This window comes from Lutjanus erythropterus, chromosome 14 (assembly GCF_056507025.1).
Source record: "Lutjanus erythropterus isolate fLutEry1 chromosome 14, fLutEry1.hap2, whole genome shotgun sequence".
Taxonomy (NCBI): Eukaryota; Metazoa; Chordata; class Actinopteri; order Lutjaniformes; family Lutjanidae; genus Lutjanus; species Lutjanus erythropterus.
In genome coordinates, this window is record NC_139330.1 from 243,168 (window position 1) to 261,412 (window position 18,245).

Here is an 18,245-nt window from a genome sequence, read left to right on the forward strand (position 1 = left end):
ACAAGTTGCCTTTGATTTTTATTGAATTAAACAAAAAAATCACAACTTTTACTTGCAATTTAATAGCAAAAAATGCCTACAAACGTGTCACAATTTATTTATTTATTTTATTTAGAAAAGCTGCTGTGCAATCAGGCATTTTAGGCTTCAATCCCAAACACAAGCTCCCAAAATCCTGGAGGGTTGTTGAAGTGTCCCTTTACTCTGAGTGACTGAAACCACAGTGAGGACTGATTTCATCTGTATGGACTCAAGTGAACTGACTCGTTCAGAGCTACTGATTGTTTTCTGGATTGATCTTATGATGTTCTGCACCAAATTCAGTATCTATTGCTCAAAAGTCTTGGATTTAGACAAAATCCAAACTGGCAAAAATTGATCTAGAGGCAAATAGCTATGTGTCATATCGATAACTTTGTCTGGATCCTGAGAAATGCTGTGTGTGACTGATGGTTCAAAAGTTACAGGCCAAAACATATTCATGTTTACGGCACCACTTTCTGGCCAAACTGCTTAAAACTGTACAAAGCACATCCTCGGATCCTCAGAAATACGTTTCACCACGTGTGACGATGAGCAGCTGATCGGTTCTCAAGATACATGAAGGACAAACATACCAACAAACAGAGTCCTTCCTTTATACTATTTGACCAGTGGTTCCTTAAATATTATGGCAAATTTCTGAGGTTTCATTTTCTGATAAGAAGTTTGTAAGAACCAAAGAATTCATATTGTTTTTCTCCTCCTCCTTTACAGATAATATTTGAAGTCATTAGTCAAATCTAAAATGAACAAGATTGTGATGATCAGCGTGATGAAATGTACTGTGGAAGAACGTTTCTGAATGTACTCAGAGTAAATCTACATGAAACTGTTTCATTTTTAAAACTGCAGTTCAAACTGCATCACAGCTGACAGACAGGTGAGCAGAGAGCTGATAAAATCAGTATTTATTTAATCAGGTCAACAAAATTCAATCAGAAATGTTTAAAATATATAACTATACAAGTAGTTTTACCTTTGATAGTACTTTTGTATTTTAAGTTAAATGTTGAATGAAGTACTTGTACTTGTGACGGTAATTTTTAAGTGATGTGTTTTACGTCAGTAGAAGATCTGCAGACTTGTTTCATGGCCGGAGCCACAGAAGACGTCGTCAATAAAATCGTCCGTTACTGAACAGTTTGATTATCTGATCATGTTCACTGCTGTGGAATCACATGTTCATCAGTCTGTGTGTTTGGATACAGAGAATAAGAAGTGATGTAAATATTTTTCTACTGTACTGAAATCAGTTTTTATTCAATAAAAATATCTAAGAACAGTCTGTTTCCTTCTTCTGGGCTGTGTCCCATTTTGTTCTGTTGTAGAAGAGATTTAGTTTCATTTCTCTCACTTATGAGTTAATTATCCCGAGAATCTAAAGGTTCTAGGGTTGTTCTGTCACTGAGGAGGTTCTATAATATTTTAGGAGTTTTGAGGTTCCAGATGTGGTTCAGGAGGTTGTAGTGGTCACTGATGACGTTCTAGGGTACTCTTGGATCTGTAGGTAATATGAGAACAAACACTGTATGAATATTAGCACATAAAACTTATTAAAGTCTATTAAAAATGAGGAAGATCGTGAGATGTGACTGAAAGCTCCGGTGTGGCAGAGTGAACAGTGTTGTGTGCTGTCGGTCCTGTAGGGGGCAGCAGCTCCTTCAGTCTCCGCACTGTGTTTGTTTCCGTCAGTAGAAGAAGACCGGATCTCTGTGGTCCTGTAGACGCGGATCGAGCTGCAGAGACACGCTCATATAAAAACTGATCCAAACACTGATTAAAGAGTCTGCAGCTTCCTGTTCTGCTCACCGGAGCCGCAGCTTCACTCTGTGCCGGAGAACATGTACCGCGGTCGGCCTCCTCCCAGAGGAGGCTACCCGCCACCTTTCGAAGGCCGAAGCCGAGGTCCACCGCCTCCGAGGCCTCATTACCCCGCACCGGGCTACAGAGACGACAGGAACCGGCCCAGGCCTCCATACCACCCCGGCTATCTCGACCATGTTCCCGCGGACTCCTATCGCCGCTCCCCGCCGCGCAGGAGGTACCCTTCCCCCGGATCAGGGAGCCACCGAGGTGCAGAATACTGGGCTGGTGGTCCGCCGAGAGAGGTGAGAGAGAGCCGGTCTCAGAACAGTTTGAATTTCACTGTTGTCAGATGTTAGCATCTGTACACCAAACTGCACTTACAAGATCGATTAACATGACCACGTTTTAATTAACCCGTACACCAAACTACATTCAAAAATCTGTCAATTTAACATTAATCACATCTGTACACCAAACTACATTCAAAACCTTATCAAGTTACATCATCATGGTTTTGTCTGCTGTGTTGTAACGTTGCATGTCTTTGCATCTTGCAGAGACTTGATGATTTTATGAAGCACACTCGTGTTTCTACTAAATTCAGTGGGTTGTTCCTGTTGCATTTATTTTATTTTACTCGTGAAAATCAACTTGCAGAGACTTGAAACCGAACATTTGTCAAGTGTATGTGTTTAAGTTGGTTTTTATTTCATGTGAATGGAGGCGATAGATGGACCGACTGAAGAAAGTCTTACATGTTTCGTTTTTTAAATAAAGAATAATATACTGGGAGGCTGAGCGTCTTCTTGTCTCATACTGTGACTAAATAAAACCTTTACACTGAACTATGTTCAAAATAACAGTCAGTTTAACGTTGCCACAGTGTTTTCTGTACAACTCCACTCTGAAACCTGTCAGTTGAATGTAAACATGGTCTCACTGGCATCTGATGATCACAGTCTGTCTCAGTTTGGGTCAGTGGTTCTGGACCAGGTGTATTCAGCAGGTGTTCAGGTGGGTAGAGGAGAGACTGTCTCTCGTTAACACGTCTGTTGAATTTTTGTGATATTTATTTGCAGAGGTCTCCGTCACCACGTGGGCCGATTCCCCTGGACCACAACCTTGTCATCACCGTTGGCAACGAGCTGACTGGACAGTCAGGGTCCGCCCCTCCACGCCATCATGACAGGTACTCATGAAAAAAAAAAAAAAGAAACCACCTGACCAATACGTTGGTTGAGCGATATCCTGATTTTGATATTACAGCTGATTACAGCTCATATAGACAACATACATGAATATAAAATGTTATAAATTAAATTAAAAAAAATGAATAAAGTGAGATTTACACAAAGGGGAGACATTTTCAGCAGAAGAGGTTCAGTTACAGAGGAACACAATAATGGCTTTATAGGTCTTATTTAATATATACCATTTTTAATTTAGGTTTAATAAATATTTTGCTCTGTTTGCATTTTTTATTTAGAGTTTTTAAAAATCCCAGTGAAAGTTTCCTCTTTCAGTGTCAGTTTGGACAAAAACATTTATCGTTAAACTGTAAAATATTCTTCATCATTTTACCTCTTAAACATTTTAAAGGTATAATTGGCTTTAAAGGCTGAGCCCGGCCAGGACCCGTGGGCAGCGACCCAACCCCCCATCCCTGGGCCTGGCTCCGGGGTGGGGCCACTGTAACGCCGATCCGGGCGACATAGACTTCCTTGGTCTTAAAACATCCATTGGAACCGTTTTTAGTCTTAGTCAGTCATGTTAACATCTTATTATGAGTCTGTGAACAAAAATAAAAACTGTTTGAAATATCAGTATTTTTGCAGTGAGATGATGAGCTGCTCTGTTTCATATGAAGAGTTCTGTGGTTTGGATCAGTGACGCTCCGTGTTTTTTACTGTCAGTCACATGACGTCTCTGTGGGTCAGACTCGTGGCTCCGTACTCTGCTGTCTGATGTGTTTTACATAAATGATTTGCAGCAGTTTTTCTCGTCTTTCTTATTCGACTTATTCTGCGCTTGAGTGTTCTGAAAGTTTGGTGGTGCGACGCGGTACAACGTCACTGCTGTCACTGTTTTCAGCGCCGTCTGCTTTAATGAAAAGGAGACACAGGAGAGAGAGGAGGGAGCGCTTGTTTTGTGTGAACGTAGCAGCTGGTGTCCAGCAAGAGCCGTACAGGCAGGAGAGGGAAGTTACAGGGCCCGAGATGCCAAAAATGAAACGTGCGTCCTAATGAGATACGATACGCTGGTGCTGCATCGATTTGTTTCTGATTCATGTTCGGTTTTTAAGTGATACAGGTCGTCTGAACCATTGCACTCGTATATTATACTTTAAAGTCTGATGCATCGGATGCATGATTGACTCATTAAACCCCTTCAAGTTTAGCTTTTGAAATTGTGCCAAAATCACATCGTCTATAATAAAACCCTGCGTTTGGTTTGTTTGCTTTCACATCACAAACTATCGGCACCAGAGTTCGTTTGGAACCGTACCGAGACCCACCTTCCCAGGTTGACTCAGTCCAGTTCTTCAGTCCGCACCAGGGTTCAGTTGACAGCTTTCACACTAGCCCAAACGAACCACGCTAAACGGGCAAAGGGACCACGGTCCTTTTTAACCGGACCGAACAAGGCAGGTGTGAAAACGCCTTTTGATTTTCCAGTCGATCTACGTTCCAACCCTCATCTGTGGTCACAATCTTGTTCGTTCATTCATAGAAGTCTTTCATGTCATGTTTATAAAATCCAGTCCAGTTAAAGCTGGTCTTTCCCCGCAGAGACTACCCTCCTCGACCAGAGTATGAGCGGAGCCGGAGCAGAGACCGCAGTCCAGACCGGAGCCGGGCCAGGAGTCGAGGACGCAGTTCAGACCGGAGCCGGGCCAAGAGTCGGGGACGGAGCAAGAGTCGGGCGAGGAGCAAGAGCCGTCAACGTAGCCACAGTCGCAGCCCAGACCGGAGCCGGGCCAAGAGCCGGGCGAAGAGCCGAGGACGGAGCAGGAGCAAGAGTCGCAGCCCAGACCGGAGCCGGACCAAGAGCCGGGCGAAGAGCCGAGGCCGGAGCAAGAGTCGCAGTCCAGACCGGAGCCGAGCGAAGAGCCGGGGCCGGAGCAAGAGTCGCCCCCGCAGCAGGTCCAGATCCAGGTCAAGGTCGAGAGGGCGGAGCAGAGGAAGGAGCCGGGGGCGAAGCCATGGCCGAAGTAAGAGCCGTCCGAGGAGTCGAAGCCGCAGCATGAGCAGCAGCTCGGGCTCAAGCAGCCGCAGTGGAGACAAACACGACGAGAAGTCCGGAAAAGAGTTCAGAGAGTTGGAGACGGCTCGACGCAGGAAGGAACTGGAGGAGATGCTGAGTCTGCCGACAAAATCCATCCTGAAGAAACGCAACGACTCCGAGGATTCGCCGTCACTCAGGGTAAAAAGTAAAAGTGTAAAAATGTCTTTAAAATAAATTAGACAGACTCAGTAACACGTTTTGATTTGGTGACAGAATTTCATTTGTAATAACATGATTTTTAATATACATACACATATATTATTATTATTATTAACAGCTGATGTAAAAATGCCCCGCATCATTGTAAGTGATGATCTGCATCATTAGACCAGATGTAGTCATTGATCAACTGATGATAAATTAATAATGATATATTTATGTTTAGACTTAATAAGGCCAGCAGTGTTCTCACCTGACCTGTAAGTCAAAGGTGTAAATCATGTGACTCAGCCAGACGTCATTAAAGCGTGATGAGAGGAACTTTGGCTCAGAGGCGTCACTCTGCTCTGTTTCTGTGTGTTTCAGAGCTCGGACTCTCCCAGAGTTCTGGAGGGTTCCAACATTTCTCGCGTGGCTGATCAGCTGCTGTCGGCTGTTAGAGGCATGGAGCCCCACATGGTGGCCTCCATGCTGTCAGAGCTGCGCTCCGACCCACACATGGCTCAACGCGACGACATCAAAGACATCCTCAACCTGCTGGGGGGGGTGGCACCGGCTGGAGCCAGGGCTCAGGAGAAGACGGTAGATGACATTGACGACGAAGAGAGGTTCCTGTATGGAGACTCTGAGGATCCCAAACCCCCGCCGGTGTCCGAGCCGCTCCGACACCATGAGCTCGATTTGTATGGAGACGTGACGGAAGAGACGCTTTATGGAGACTTCCCCCCACAGAAAGCATATGGCCTCCTCCCAGGGGCTTCTCCTCACCTTCAGGCCCCTCCCAACGTGGGGGAGGTGGACGTGAGGTATGCGAGCCGACCCACCATCAGCCCGGACCAGAACATCACGGTCCAGTTGTCGAACCCCGCCTTTCCACCGGGGACGGAGCCACTGGAGCCGAGTGAGCGTGAGGCGCTGGAGGAGTATGAGAAGATCCAGGACCTGCTGAAGACCATCGGCCTGGACCTGGGTGTGTCTGAGATCAGCAAGATGGCCGCCAGGACCAAAGAGCGGCTCCATGGGAGCAAGCCGCCCCCGAAGACACCCACACGCCGCAGGCGTTACTCTTCTGGCAGCTCAGGTGGCAGCCACCATGACCGGGGCAACAGGAGGCGGAGCAATAGCGGCAGCTCCAGTAGCAGTAGCAGCAGTAGGAGTAGCAGCCACGGGCGGGGGCGGAGCTGGAGCAGTGACGATGGCGGTCACAGGACGAACTCGGCCCCGCCCAAATCTCATAAAGACAGGGAGGTGAAAGAGTTGAGGAGTGATGCGGTGCCGCAGACGCACAAAGAGCCACCGGCACAGAAAACCCCAGACCCCAACACCCTCCCCCCTCACCCTGGGGTGCCCATACCCACCTACCCCCCCTCACAGGTCCACGGCATGATGCACCCGAACTTCCCCCCACCAGCTTACAGCCAGTACGGAAACTATCTTCCCTACATGCACCAGCAGTGGCCACCCATGTACCCGCCCCCCAACATGAGCCTGCCCTCCCAGACCAGCACTGACGGGTTCCCCCCCACTCTACCCTACAAACAGGCCTACAGCAAAGAGGCCCCAGAGCCAGGGGCCAAAGGTCAGTGTGATCTGTAAAGGAATATTCCACCTCTTAAGCTTTTATTTTGAAAGACTAGAGGAAGAGTTGAGTGAGATGAGATGACGATGATCATTAGTATTCAGAGAGGTTCGTGTTCGTGCAGGTGGATCAGTGATTGCTGTTTGGCTGTTGTGTCCTTAGGTGTGCTGAAGAGTTCAGTCGTTCAGGACAGTGACAAAATAAAAGCCAGCAGCCATGAAAGGAGGCAGTCTGAGGAGCAGAACAACGAGAGCCAGAAACAAAAGGTTTGACCTTCGTCCATCACCAAACGCCTGACCGATGATGAGTACAGGTGTTCTCAGGTGAGCCAAACCTGATGGTTTTTGTGTGTCCAGGTTCTGGAAGAGAGAGAGAAGCTGAAGCAGGAGAGAGACATCAGGATGAAAAAGAAAGAATATCTGATGAAGGAGCTGGAGAGATTACGAAAACAACAAGGTGAGGATGATGTAATGTTCACCATCTTTTCTCACCTGTGTTTACCTGTCTTCACCTGCTTTAACCTTTCTTTACCTGTCCTCACCTGTCTCACCTGATGTTTGTCATGTCTCCAGGTGAGCTCTTGAGGAAGAAGCGGCGGGAAAAGGGTGGTCACAAAGACCCTCTGCTGCAGGAGATCAGCCATCTGCAGGAAGAGGTCATGACTCAGATCTCCAACCTGCGCAAAGAGCATGAGGCCGCCGAGAAGAAACGCAACGAGATCGACAAGGTGGCGCTCATCCTCGGTCTGAGCCCATCCGACCGACCACGCAGGACCAGCAAACCAGCTGAGGACCAGGAGGACGAAGCTCTGCCGCTGGTGCCACCAGAGAAGAAGAAACGTGAGGCGGAGGGGAGTCCTGAGGGCCGGCAGGCAGCCAGCAGCGCAACGATGAAGGTACAAACACCTGCTCAGCAGGTAAACCAGTTCACAATCATAGCTAGGGCTCATTACTGTGACTTTTTATTGAACTGAAAGATCAATAACTTTGTTGATCACAGCTGTCAGATGAAGGTCAGTTATCAGATTCATGATGGAAACAGAGCAGATATCAATATCAACATCTGTTGCTCACCTGTAAGCTGATTATTGTCGTCACACCTGTCAGCTGCTTTGTGATGAATCTGAACTACTTTTATTTAACTTTGTTTTGGTTTGTAGTTTTTGTCAGATCAGGATCAGCTGAGACCACAGAAATAAAGATGGACTTCTAAAGTTTGAGCTTGATAAGAACGAACATGACATAAACATTTATTTGACATTACTTTGATGTCCCATCTGCTAACATGGAGGGGGCGGGGCTTATGACCTATATTGCAGCCAGCCGCCAGGGGGCCATCCTGATGCTCTGGCTTCACTTGTCATGTCGGCCATCTTTATGTACAGCCATCGTCAGAAACAGGTCGCAGTGTGACCTTTGATCCATGCGTGACTCAGCTGTTCCTGTGTGACAGGAAGTCACTGTGTGCTTTAATGTTTGCTTCAGACAGTCGGACAGAATTTCAAACGTTGAAGTCGTTCAGCGTGTTTGAGGCTCAAACTTCACGTCAGTCGCTCCGATTCCCAAAAACTATCGTAAATTCTCAAACGCTGACATTCAGAAGGAGGCGGGGCTTATGTGATGACCTGTGCACTGTGTCATGTTTTCATCAGATGTTAGTTTGGTCACATTAAAAGCCTGTCAGGAAAGAGAAGGATCGCGTCCTTTGAGCCGCTGAAAGGCTTTTAATTTGAAACATCTTTGCAGGAAGTGTTGAGTTTTATAGATAGCAGCTTAACAGTGAAAATAAAACAGTCAAAGTAGACCCGGCCTGTATTTGAGGCGCTGCATCAGGCTGTCGAGGTTTTTCTTCTTTCTGCTGAACTTTTCAAAGTAAAACTTCCTCGTGTTGATTTGAACCATGACCACCTGATTCTTTGCAACAGGTGCTTTTATTTTCAGAGGACGTTAAGGTTGTGTTCAGCTCACAGAGGGACCAGATTCTCAGGTCTCAGTCATTAGATGTTCCAGGTTGTCTCTTTGTTCTTCAGAGCTTCAGTAACAAAGAGGAACTTTGTTCTTAAACTGATGAATTTCCACTTTTCAATATGAATCATTTCATCACAGTTCTGTGGTTTAAGTTAGATTTTTTTTTTTTTTCGGGATCGAACCGAAACTTTAAAGTGAATTAGAAGTTACTGTCGGTATAAAAGCGACCGCTGGATTCTGGCAGATTCGTTTGATTAACGTCTTGGAGGCTGGAGTTCACTGAAGGTAAGAAACTTTTCAACTTTCAGATTTTGTGCAGCCGAGTTTTAAAGAGAACTCGAATGTTTTTGTCTGAGTTGAATCCTGACTTCCACCTGCCATGTTGACTCTCCTCCATCTTTGTTTCTCAGCAGACATCAGGAGGGGCACCATCGTCGTCATCAAGAGCAACGCCGGACAAGCCATCGGTCAGCGCCCCGGCTCCGCCTCCGACCCCGCCTCCGGACCCATTTGAATACTATGATGCTGGAAACCACTGGTGTAAAAACTGTAACATCACCTCTGGTTCTATGTTTGATTTTTTCACGCACTTGCACAGCAAAACACACCGAAAGGTTTGTGACACTTTTTATATTTTACTCCAACTTTTAAAATCATGTTTGTCGTATTTGTCAGCTAAACAAGACCACATGTTTTTTCAGTGGGTTTGATATTTACACCTGTACAGTCCTTCATGTGTTTGTTCCTTTACATTTCATCGTCCTTTTCTCTCCACAGACTCTGGACCCGTACGACCGGCCCTGGGCGTCCACTCCCAGCAGAACTGCCAAGAACACACCGTCGGAAGAGAAGCTCACAAAACCCGCCAAAGGTACTTGTAACGCACATTCGTCAGTTCTCTGAAAAGTGGCCGCCACGCTGCTTTTTTCCCCATGATCCTGGTGTCTGAGTGCCTGAACGCTGTTAGCCGTCTTCTGCTTCCAGGTGGAGCTCAGTGTGGATCTCTGCTGCTGTCTCTCTGTCTCTTAATGAAAACAGTGCTAACAAAGTGACAAAGACTCACGGAACCACAGAGGACACACCTGTCCACACCTCTGATGTCAATTCATGTGTTTCTCATGTGTCGTCCTGCAGTAAATGTAACGTACTGCGGTAACCTGTGGAAAAGTGCTTTACCTTTGTCTGTTCTGTCACTGAGCAGTTTGCACTTTTACATCAGTTACTGCTCTGAAATAAGACCTCTGATCTACACACCATCTATTTTTTCAACATTTTATTGTGACGTGTTCCTTTTCTGACCCTCTCCTGCCCTGACAGGTTCTGCACACGGACACATCCAGCAGGTAAACATGATTGACAGTTTATTTTATTGCCACCTGTGGGTTTAAAATGCGTCACGTGTGTTTTGCTGCAGGTTCGGAGTTCTTGGTTCCTGTCAGAGGATTCTTCTGCTTGCTGTGTAAAGAGTTTTATGGAGATGGAGTCTGTGCAGAAGAGCATGTCACCACACACGCTCACAATGAAAAATACAAGGTATTTATCTGTGGCAGACAGAAGCTGCCTCATGACCTCAGGATACGGTTCTGGTTCAGTTTTCCACTGCAGGAACTTACTGTGTGTAGAATTTATTGTGTATCTGTTGTTTCTGGTCCCGCTCGTGTTTGTACAGGTGATTCTCAGGGTTCCCACTGAAATTCCTGAAAAAGTTAGAAATGAAAAAGATGAAAGGCTTTCTAGGCCGGGAATGACTTGGAAACAACAGAATCTTTGGGAAATGTTTTGAATACAGCTGGTGGTTATGGAAATACATAGATTTGCATAATGTGTGTTGACACACCTCAACTGTTCGAGATTCACCTGGAAGAACAAACTGCAGCGTTCAAACCTTTAAGCTCCAAAAACAGGAAATGTCTTATCACAGCATTACAACGTCTCCACACAGAGTGGAAGTGAAAGCACTGAAGCACTTTGTCAACCAGCAGCTACAGTAAGACAGCGATGTCATATTTAATTTTTGTCAACATCCACACACAAAATCGTAGATTCATCCACAGGTGGAGCTTGTTTAAGTTCGTAATAGTCATTTAAAATTACACTGTAACTGAAGAAAACATGCAAATCGTCATAAAACACAAGATAATTAAGAAAACATCTTTATTTACTTGATAGCAAATTCAACATTTAGAAAATATATTGCAAATATACCTAAGACAACCAAACACAAACCATAATGGCTGGTTGGTTGTTTTCAGGTGACACTTAAAGAAGGTGGTGTTCCTGACTTCTGCTGCTTCTCTACTCGACTCACGAGGAGATTCAATGTGAAGACACATTTCATAGAATGAAGATATATATTTTTTTGGTAGAAAGTGGACAAATAAAGGTCTGTGGATTATGTTGCCATCATGTAATGAATGGATGGGTGAGATTAAAGGTGTGTAGCACCCAATAATGTAATAATTTACTGAAAATGTAATAACGCCTGAAAATGTAATAAAATTTGCACTTAACTCAATCAAAAATGTAATAAAACCCAATAATGTAATAACTTGACCAATAATGTAATAAAATATTCTGACTGATATTGTAATAACATTTTTACTGATAATGTAATACCTTATTACATTATTGGAGATTTATTACATTTTCAGGTGGGTCTTTTTAAAAAAAAAAATGATAATGTAATACTTGACAGATAATGTAATATATAGTTCTACATTTTGTGTTTTGAGAATCTAAGACTGTTATATAGCCTACACTGGATTTGAAACAACAGAATGACTGAATTGCAGACATATACCATACAGCTATATGCACATGCAGATACTCAGGGACATCCTGGTCCTGCTGAGTGTGTGATGGACTTACCTCCTTTGGTGACCAGAATTCCAGCTCAGATATATCTGAGATATATATATATATATATATATATATCTCAGATATATCTGAGCTGGAATTCTTTTATAGTTTTTGAGCAGCACTGGAGACCCCAGGTAACTCCCCTAAACGTACCTCTTCACTTCACAGTTTTCCAACATATCATTACCTCATGAAAACAAGTCAGTGACACTTCATTTGTAAAGATATAACATAAGCATTCCTAACACCCACATACACATTACGTGACACCTGACATAAATATAGGCCTCACTCATTAATGGTCTCATGAATGGTCTCACTTTTAATCAGTAAGATGTCAAGTGACAAAGTGGTCAGTCATAAAGTATATTATGAGATTAACCTGTAGGCTTTAAATAAAGATTAAATTATCTTGTCTATCTCCGGTCGGACAATACCCACTGCCACAGATGCCTAAAAAACCTGTGGGAAACAATAGGCTAACTAACCTAAACCATTAGGCCTATAAAGTTCGAAAATTAATAATGATTGAAAAAATAAATGAATTAATAAAACTTGTGGTCTGTGCACCTGCGAACCACCTGTGAACAGACCACAGTGACAAAAAGGTTGGGAACCCCTGTCTTAAGCTATTTATAGAAGTAGCCAAGCCTTGGCTAAAGTGTCAAGAAGTTAGCATCAAGAACTAGGCTAATATGCAGTCACATGGTCAATAAAATGTATAATTTTTCAATTTTATTTTAATTGAAAATTGAAAAAATGTCTAAAGCCTACCATTACCCAAATATTATCAAACGTTATCACAGAAATCTGAAGGTATTGATGCTGACATTGCATACTCACTTACCAAGCGGTCACATAAAGGGAGAAATGTCTCTCTTGGCTAGCCACCACCTGAAAGAGACCCTGATCGTGTTCTCCCTTGCAGGCCCTCTAGTGGCCAGGATGCCAGCGTCCAAGATGAATTAATACATCAAAACCCAAAACCCCAAAAATATATATATAACCCCAAAAGTTAAAAAATAACCAAGTCAGTTGTCATTATGTTTTTTCATTTTTATGACATTTTTATTAAACCTGTACTTATAGAGGTAAATCTCACAGTATGTCAGCTGACCACTATCACTTGACATAGGCTAGAGGAAGATGGTAAATGGTCCGTATTTATATAGTGCTTTACTTTACCTGAAACTATACCCAAAACGCTTTACATTATACATCACATTCACCCAGTCACACACTGATGGCGGAAGAGCTGCCATGCAAGACGTTAACCACGACCCATCAGGAGCGGTTAGGGGTTCGGTGTCTTGCTCAGGGACACCTCAACATGACCTCTGCAGGCCAGGATCGAACCAGCAACGGTTACAAGACGGCCACTCTACCCACTGAGCCATACCGCCCCGTCATTCAAAGTGATATAATAACCATTTATGAGAGGATATATTTATGTCAAATATATGTGTTGGTGTTATGAATACTTATGCATACCCTCGTCAAATGAAGTGTTACTTAAATTTGTTTTCTTGGTTTGTGGTTGTTTTCACGAGATAGTGATTTGTTGGAAAACTGTGGAGAGCGAAGTATGTTTATGTTCTCTTGTTTCAAAGTCAGTGTATTTAACAGTCTTAGATTCTCAAAACACAAAATGTAGACCTCTATATTACATTATCTGTCAAGTTTTACATTATCATTTTTTTTAAAAAAAGACCCACCTGAAAATGTAATAAATCTCCAATAATGTAATAAGGTATTACATTATCGGTAAAAATGTTATTACAATATCAGTCAGAATATTTTATTACATTTTTGGTCAAGTTATTACATTATTGGGTTTTATTACATTTTCGATTGAGTTAAGTGCAAATTTTATTACATTTTCAGTAAATTATTACATTATTGGGTGCTACAAGGTGCTATGATTGACCACCGATTGTTTTTGGCTGATATTCGTAGTAATTTGATTGCTGGTCTGTAAATTCCAATTAGAGGAGCTGCAGGGTTGGAGATTAAAGAAAAACTCAAGTAAAACTCTGAAGGCTCTCTGCCACACTGTTTGCATCAGAATAGTATAATTAATAAAAACCTCTGCTGAGAGTCTCTACCATGTGAGTTTAACACACAGACTAAATGAAATGATATGAAATCCAGTCATGAAGCAGAACAATGTTTGAACCACTGTTTGCATGTTTCCAACTTCAAGATCCTGTGTGATTCAGAAAACAGTTTTTAGAGTCAAACTCCTGGTAAGAACAGATTCTCAGGCTCATGTATGATTCCATAATTCATCTCGACCATAAATCGACAGTGGAATCGGAGCAGGCCGCATTCGAAGAACAGCTGGAAAACATTTTGGAAAACTTGGAAAAGTCACAGCCTCTGCAGTCTTATTGAACTTTCCAAGTTTCTGTAACCTTCATCATCAGCTTCACCTGTTCTTGGACCAGTTCAGGTGTTAAGTTCAAGAGAACTTGCTGGATATCCAGTCACCACAAATATGGCAGAATTATTTGTAATGTAAGAATCACTTTGAGACATAAACTGTGAACTCCCACATGGCACAAAAACAACATCATCCAGATGAACTACGAGTATTTTGTACGTATGAATGTTACCACATGCAGTACACGTCTCAGTCGGGATGCCCAGATTGATTGCAGCTGATCGTTATCGGCCAATATTTGGTAGTAATATGCGATTGGTCACTGATTGCAAAAACTGATCGATGGCGCACTAAACTTCAGCCGGTTCTCATGTAACCTGAAGGAACCCTATGCCTGTGATTTGCTCATCGATTACTGAACTCGTGCTATAGACCTGTGGGTAAATACTCGTGTATGTGTGTGGTGCGGTGGAGAAGTCAAGTAGTTTCTTCTTGGTAAGGAGTTCACTAGTCTGTGTCACTGGAAAGTTAATCACCCATCATTTCTCTTATCAATATTTAACTCAGTTTCTGTGCCTGATAACTTTCAAATCACTCGTTGATCTGTTTGCTGTCTTAGCGAGGTCTGTGTGTAGCGTTAGTAAGAGGCCTTGTTTTGATCCGTTCCTGCTTGTCCTGTTAAAGTTACAGTATTATGTTGTTCATACAAACTAACATGTATGTATCCATTTCAAATTAAAAGCCCTCTGTGGACATAAACAACAAGGCTTTTATGCTGAAACATTTGTAGGAGTGTGTTGTGGAAAACTCTCTGACCTGCAGCTCCAGTCTCAATCCTGGGCTCTTAGTATCTTTGACTTGTCATTTGCGACACCTAGTGGTAGAATTTGGTATTATCAGTCTGATATTTGGCTTAATATCAAAATGACCAAAAACACTGATGTAATAAGACAAAAAATGGTATTGGCCGGTGTGGCTCAATGGTCGGGGCATCGCTGTGTTTCAACTGATTCTACCTCTGTCTGTGTTTGTATGTCAGGCAGAAGCTCTTGATGAATTTTCCTCACTCTTGTCTTTCTGTTTCAATGCCTCCTTCACCAGAAACAAATGTACGAGAATCCCCTGTATGAACAGAGGAGGAATCTGGACCGCCAGGCAGGACTGTCCTCAGAAACGAGCGGAAAGAAACGCAAACATGAGGACGATGAGAAAGGAAACAAAGACAAGGAGGAAAAGTCCAAACATAAAAAGGAGAAAAAGGACAAGGAGAAAAAGAAGGAAGAGGATGATGCTGATCAGAAGGAAGAAAAATCTAAAATTAAAAAGGAGGAGGAGAAGCCAAGCAAGAAAGAGGATATTAAAGATGCCAAGAGCCTGGACGAGGAGAGGCCTTGTTACAGTAAAAAAGATGAGGATGAAAAGTACAAATACAGCAAGAAAGACGATAAATATAGGAACACCAGAGAGGAAGAGGACAGAGATAAATACAGCAGAAGAGACGAGGACGACAGACACAAATATAGTAAAGAGGAGGAATATCGGTACCGGTATCGCAGGGATGACAATGATAGATATGACGATCGTCCCAAATACGGGCCTAGAGAAGACGAGGACAAGTATAAATATGGTAAATATTCAGATTCCAGACCCAAATATGACAGAGAGCGAGATGACGAGAAACCTAAAGCCGAGAAGGAAGCCTTCAAAAAGGCGGAGCCAGGTAAACCAGCAGGGAAGCTAGAGATCAGCAAGACTGAACCTCCGCCAAAGCCCTATGATCCACCCAAAATCCTCTGTGGACCCAGTCCAGCGATGAGGGCAAAGCTCCGCAAGCAGAGCCTTGAAGCTGGCAAACCAGCACCGACGGCTGCTTCGTTTGGAAAGTTCACATGGAAGAAGAGAGAGAACGTTCTGGCAAAGGAGGCAGAGAAAGTGGCTGCCGAGTTCATTAAGGATGACGAAGCAGCTGTGAAGCAGCAACCAGCCACAGTCGAAGACTCTTTTGCAAAGTCTATGGCCTTTGCTAAGGAAATCTCTCAAAAGCTGGTGGGCCAGCAGCACACACCTCCTCCCTGGGTATCCAACGGTGCCAACCGTGGTAGGATTCGGCCCAACCTCCCTGCACCTGCTGCAGTCATGCGGAAAACAGCCATGATGGGTAAACCTGCACCTCTGAATACCTTCCTCTCTATGAGACCCCAACACACTAGTTTAATTGGGCCTCCTCCAAGAGAAGCACTCAGATTCCCTGATCCTGCACAGATGAATACCTTCAGCTCCATCAAACCTCAAAACACCAGTGTACTGGGGCCTCCTCGAAACGATGGACCTATTTTCTCTGCTCCTCTCACAAAGGCTCTAAATGCCCAAAATGCACTGCTTGAAGCTAAACCTGAGCCACGACTTGGTAAACCTGGGCCATTTGAAGTTAAGCCTGCACCAGTGGTTGCTAGACCAGAATCAACTGAGGCTAAACCTCCACCAATAGTGTCAGGACCTCTACCATTTGAGGTTAAACCTGCACTGCAAGTTTCTAAACCTCTATCATTTGAGGTTAAATCTGCGCCACCAGTTTCCAAACCTGTGCCATCAGAGGCTACCCCTGCTCCAACCGTGGCTAAACCTTCACAACCAACAATGGTAAAGTTGGTGTCTGACGTAGCAGCTCCTGGTGTCCCAGAAAGTGAGCAGACTCATACAGTGTTTGTCAAGCCTCCACCTTTCATGCCCAAGGGCGACGGAGCGCAGAAGTCTGAGAAACTAAAGAGTAACCTGGCTGCAGCCAAAGCCCAGGACTTATTTGACATCTTCTACAGCAGCATTGGCCAATCAGGCCCCTCCTCCATCACCAAACCAGCAACAGACTCCAGAGCTGATGGGAATAGCACCAGTAGAAGCCAACTTCCTTCCCCGCAGGTTCAAAAGCCACAGTCTCGGCCTGTTATCCAGTCCCAACCTTCAGCTGCTCTCTGTTCATTTCGGCACACAGATTCAAACAAGTCCCTAAGTTCTAAAACACAGCCAGAACCAGGCATTCAGATCACATCCGTTTGGTCTTTGCAATCAACCCCAGCTCCAACACCTGAAACAACTTCACAAACAACCCAACCAAAACTCAATCCACCAGCCAAGTCTCAGGCTCAGAGTGTAGCCCACAACAAGTCTTCAACTCCTAAAACTGAGTCCCAAATCACCCCACAAACTGAGCTGGGACAAACACCCCAAAGCCAGTCCCAGCCCAAACCGACTTCACAAATCCAACCAGACCGAGACACCCAGTCCCTGTCCCATCCACCGGCCCAGTCTGAGGCTCAGAGTGTACCCCAGAACCTGACCTCAACTCTTAAATCTGAGTCCCAGATTGCCCCACAGCCCAATCTGGAACTAACACCTCAAACTCAGTCCCAGTCTAGACTGACTCCTGAAATCCAAACACAGCCACAGTCTGAACCCCAACCAGATAAGGACATCCAGCCCCCTTTCCATCCAGAGACCCATCCTGATGCAGCTCATGAACCTGAGCCCAAACACGGCCCCAAAACTAGAGGCAAGATGACTCCGACAAAGAGAACCCTTCCTGCCCCACGCCCTGTTCGTCAAACTAGATCCCAAACCAGATACCAGACCCGGCAGCAGCAGCAGAACCAGTCCGAGCCAGAGCTTGAGCCGGCTTCAGGAGATTCTGACTTGGCAGCATCAGACCCAAAGGGGTTGGACATGTCAGATCCTGGCTCTGAGTCGCATTCAGAGGAGGGGGCCTCCAGCGAGGGGGACCCACAGATGACGATAACCCCTGAAACTCTGGGCCTCCCCTCCGACATGACCTCTTTAGACTTTGAGTCTGGTTTTAACTTTGAATAGAAGCTGGACTGTGTGACTAGACTCTCGGGGAAGGGGGTTTCTTATATATCCGGTGTGTTCAGAAGATCACCAGTTTGTCATCAATAATTCAGTGAACTTGAAGGCAGCTGGAAGAGGTGAGAAAGACGCTCACACTCACGGACTTAAAGCTTTTAAAAAACGGACTTTCCTCTGGTGAAAGGACCAGTTTGACGTTTCGTGAAACCATCTTATTCTTTGTCTTCTCCACAGTCTTGATGTTTCAGGTGGATATTAGTTTGACTCCAGTGCGTCTCGTACAGAGTCGGGTCCAGGACGTATGTAG

At 44.4% G+C, this 18,245-nt stretch overlaps 1 protein-coding gene across 1 annotated transcript; it reads left to right on the forward strand.

Moving 5' to 3' along the window:
• Nucleotides 1-1,777: 1,777 nt before the first annotated feature.
• On the forward strand, nt 1,778-18,245 carry znf318 (zinc finger protein 318). The gene is made up of 11 exons (XM_084735290.1): nt 1,778-2,150; nt 2,928-3,037; nt 4,638-5,271; nt 5,659-6,871; nt 7,034-7,137; nt 7,228-7,327; nt 7,444-7,766; nt 9,249-9,452; nt 9,616-9,709; nt 10,253-10,371; nt 15,182-18,245. Exons 1-11 carry the CDS (start codon nt 1,884-1,886, stop codon nt 17,939-17,941), a joined length of 5,928 nt encoding a protein of 1,975 aa, XP_084591416.1. The 5' UTR covers nt 1,778-1,883; the 3' UTR covers nt 17,942-18,245.

Bases quoted from the DNA above. Each gene is read 5' to 3' on its own strand.
- znf318 (XM_084735290.1), top strand. From the start codon at position 1,884: ATGTACCGCGGTCGGCCTCCTCCCAGAGGAGGCTACCCGCCACCTTTC. The intron at 3,038-4,637 runs GTACTCATGAAA...CTTTCCCCGCAG, and splicing joins CCTCCACGCCATCATGACAG to AGACTACCCTCCTCGACCAG. The intron at 6,872-7,033 runs GTCAGTGTGATC...TTGTGTCCTTAG, and splicing joins CCCAGAGCCAGGGGCCAAAG to GTGTGCTGAAGAGTTCAGTC.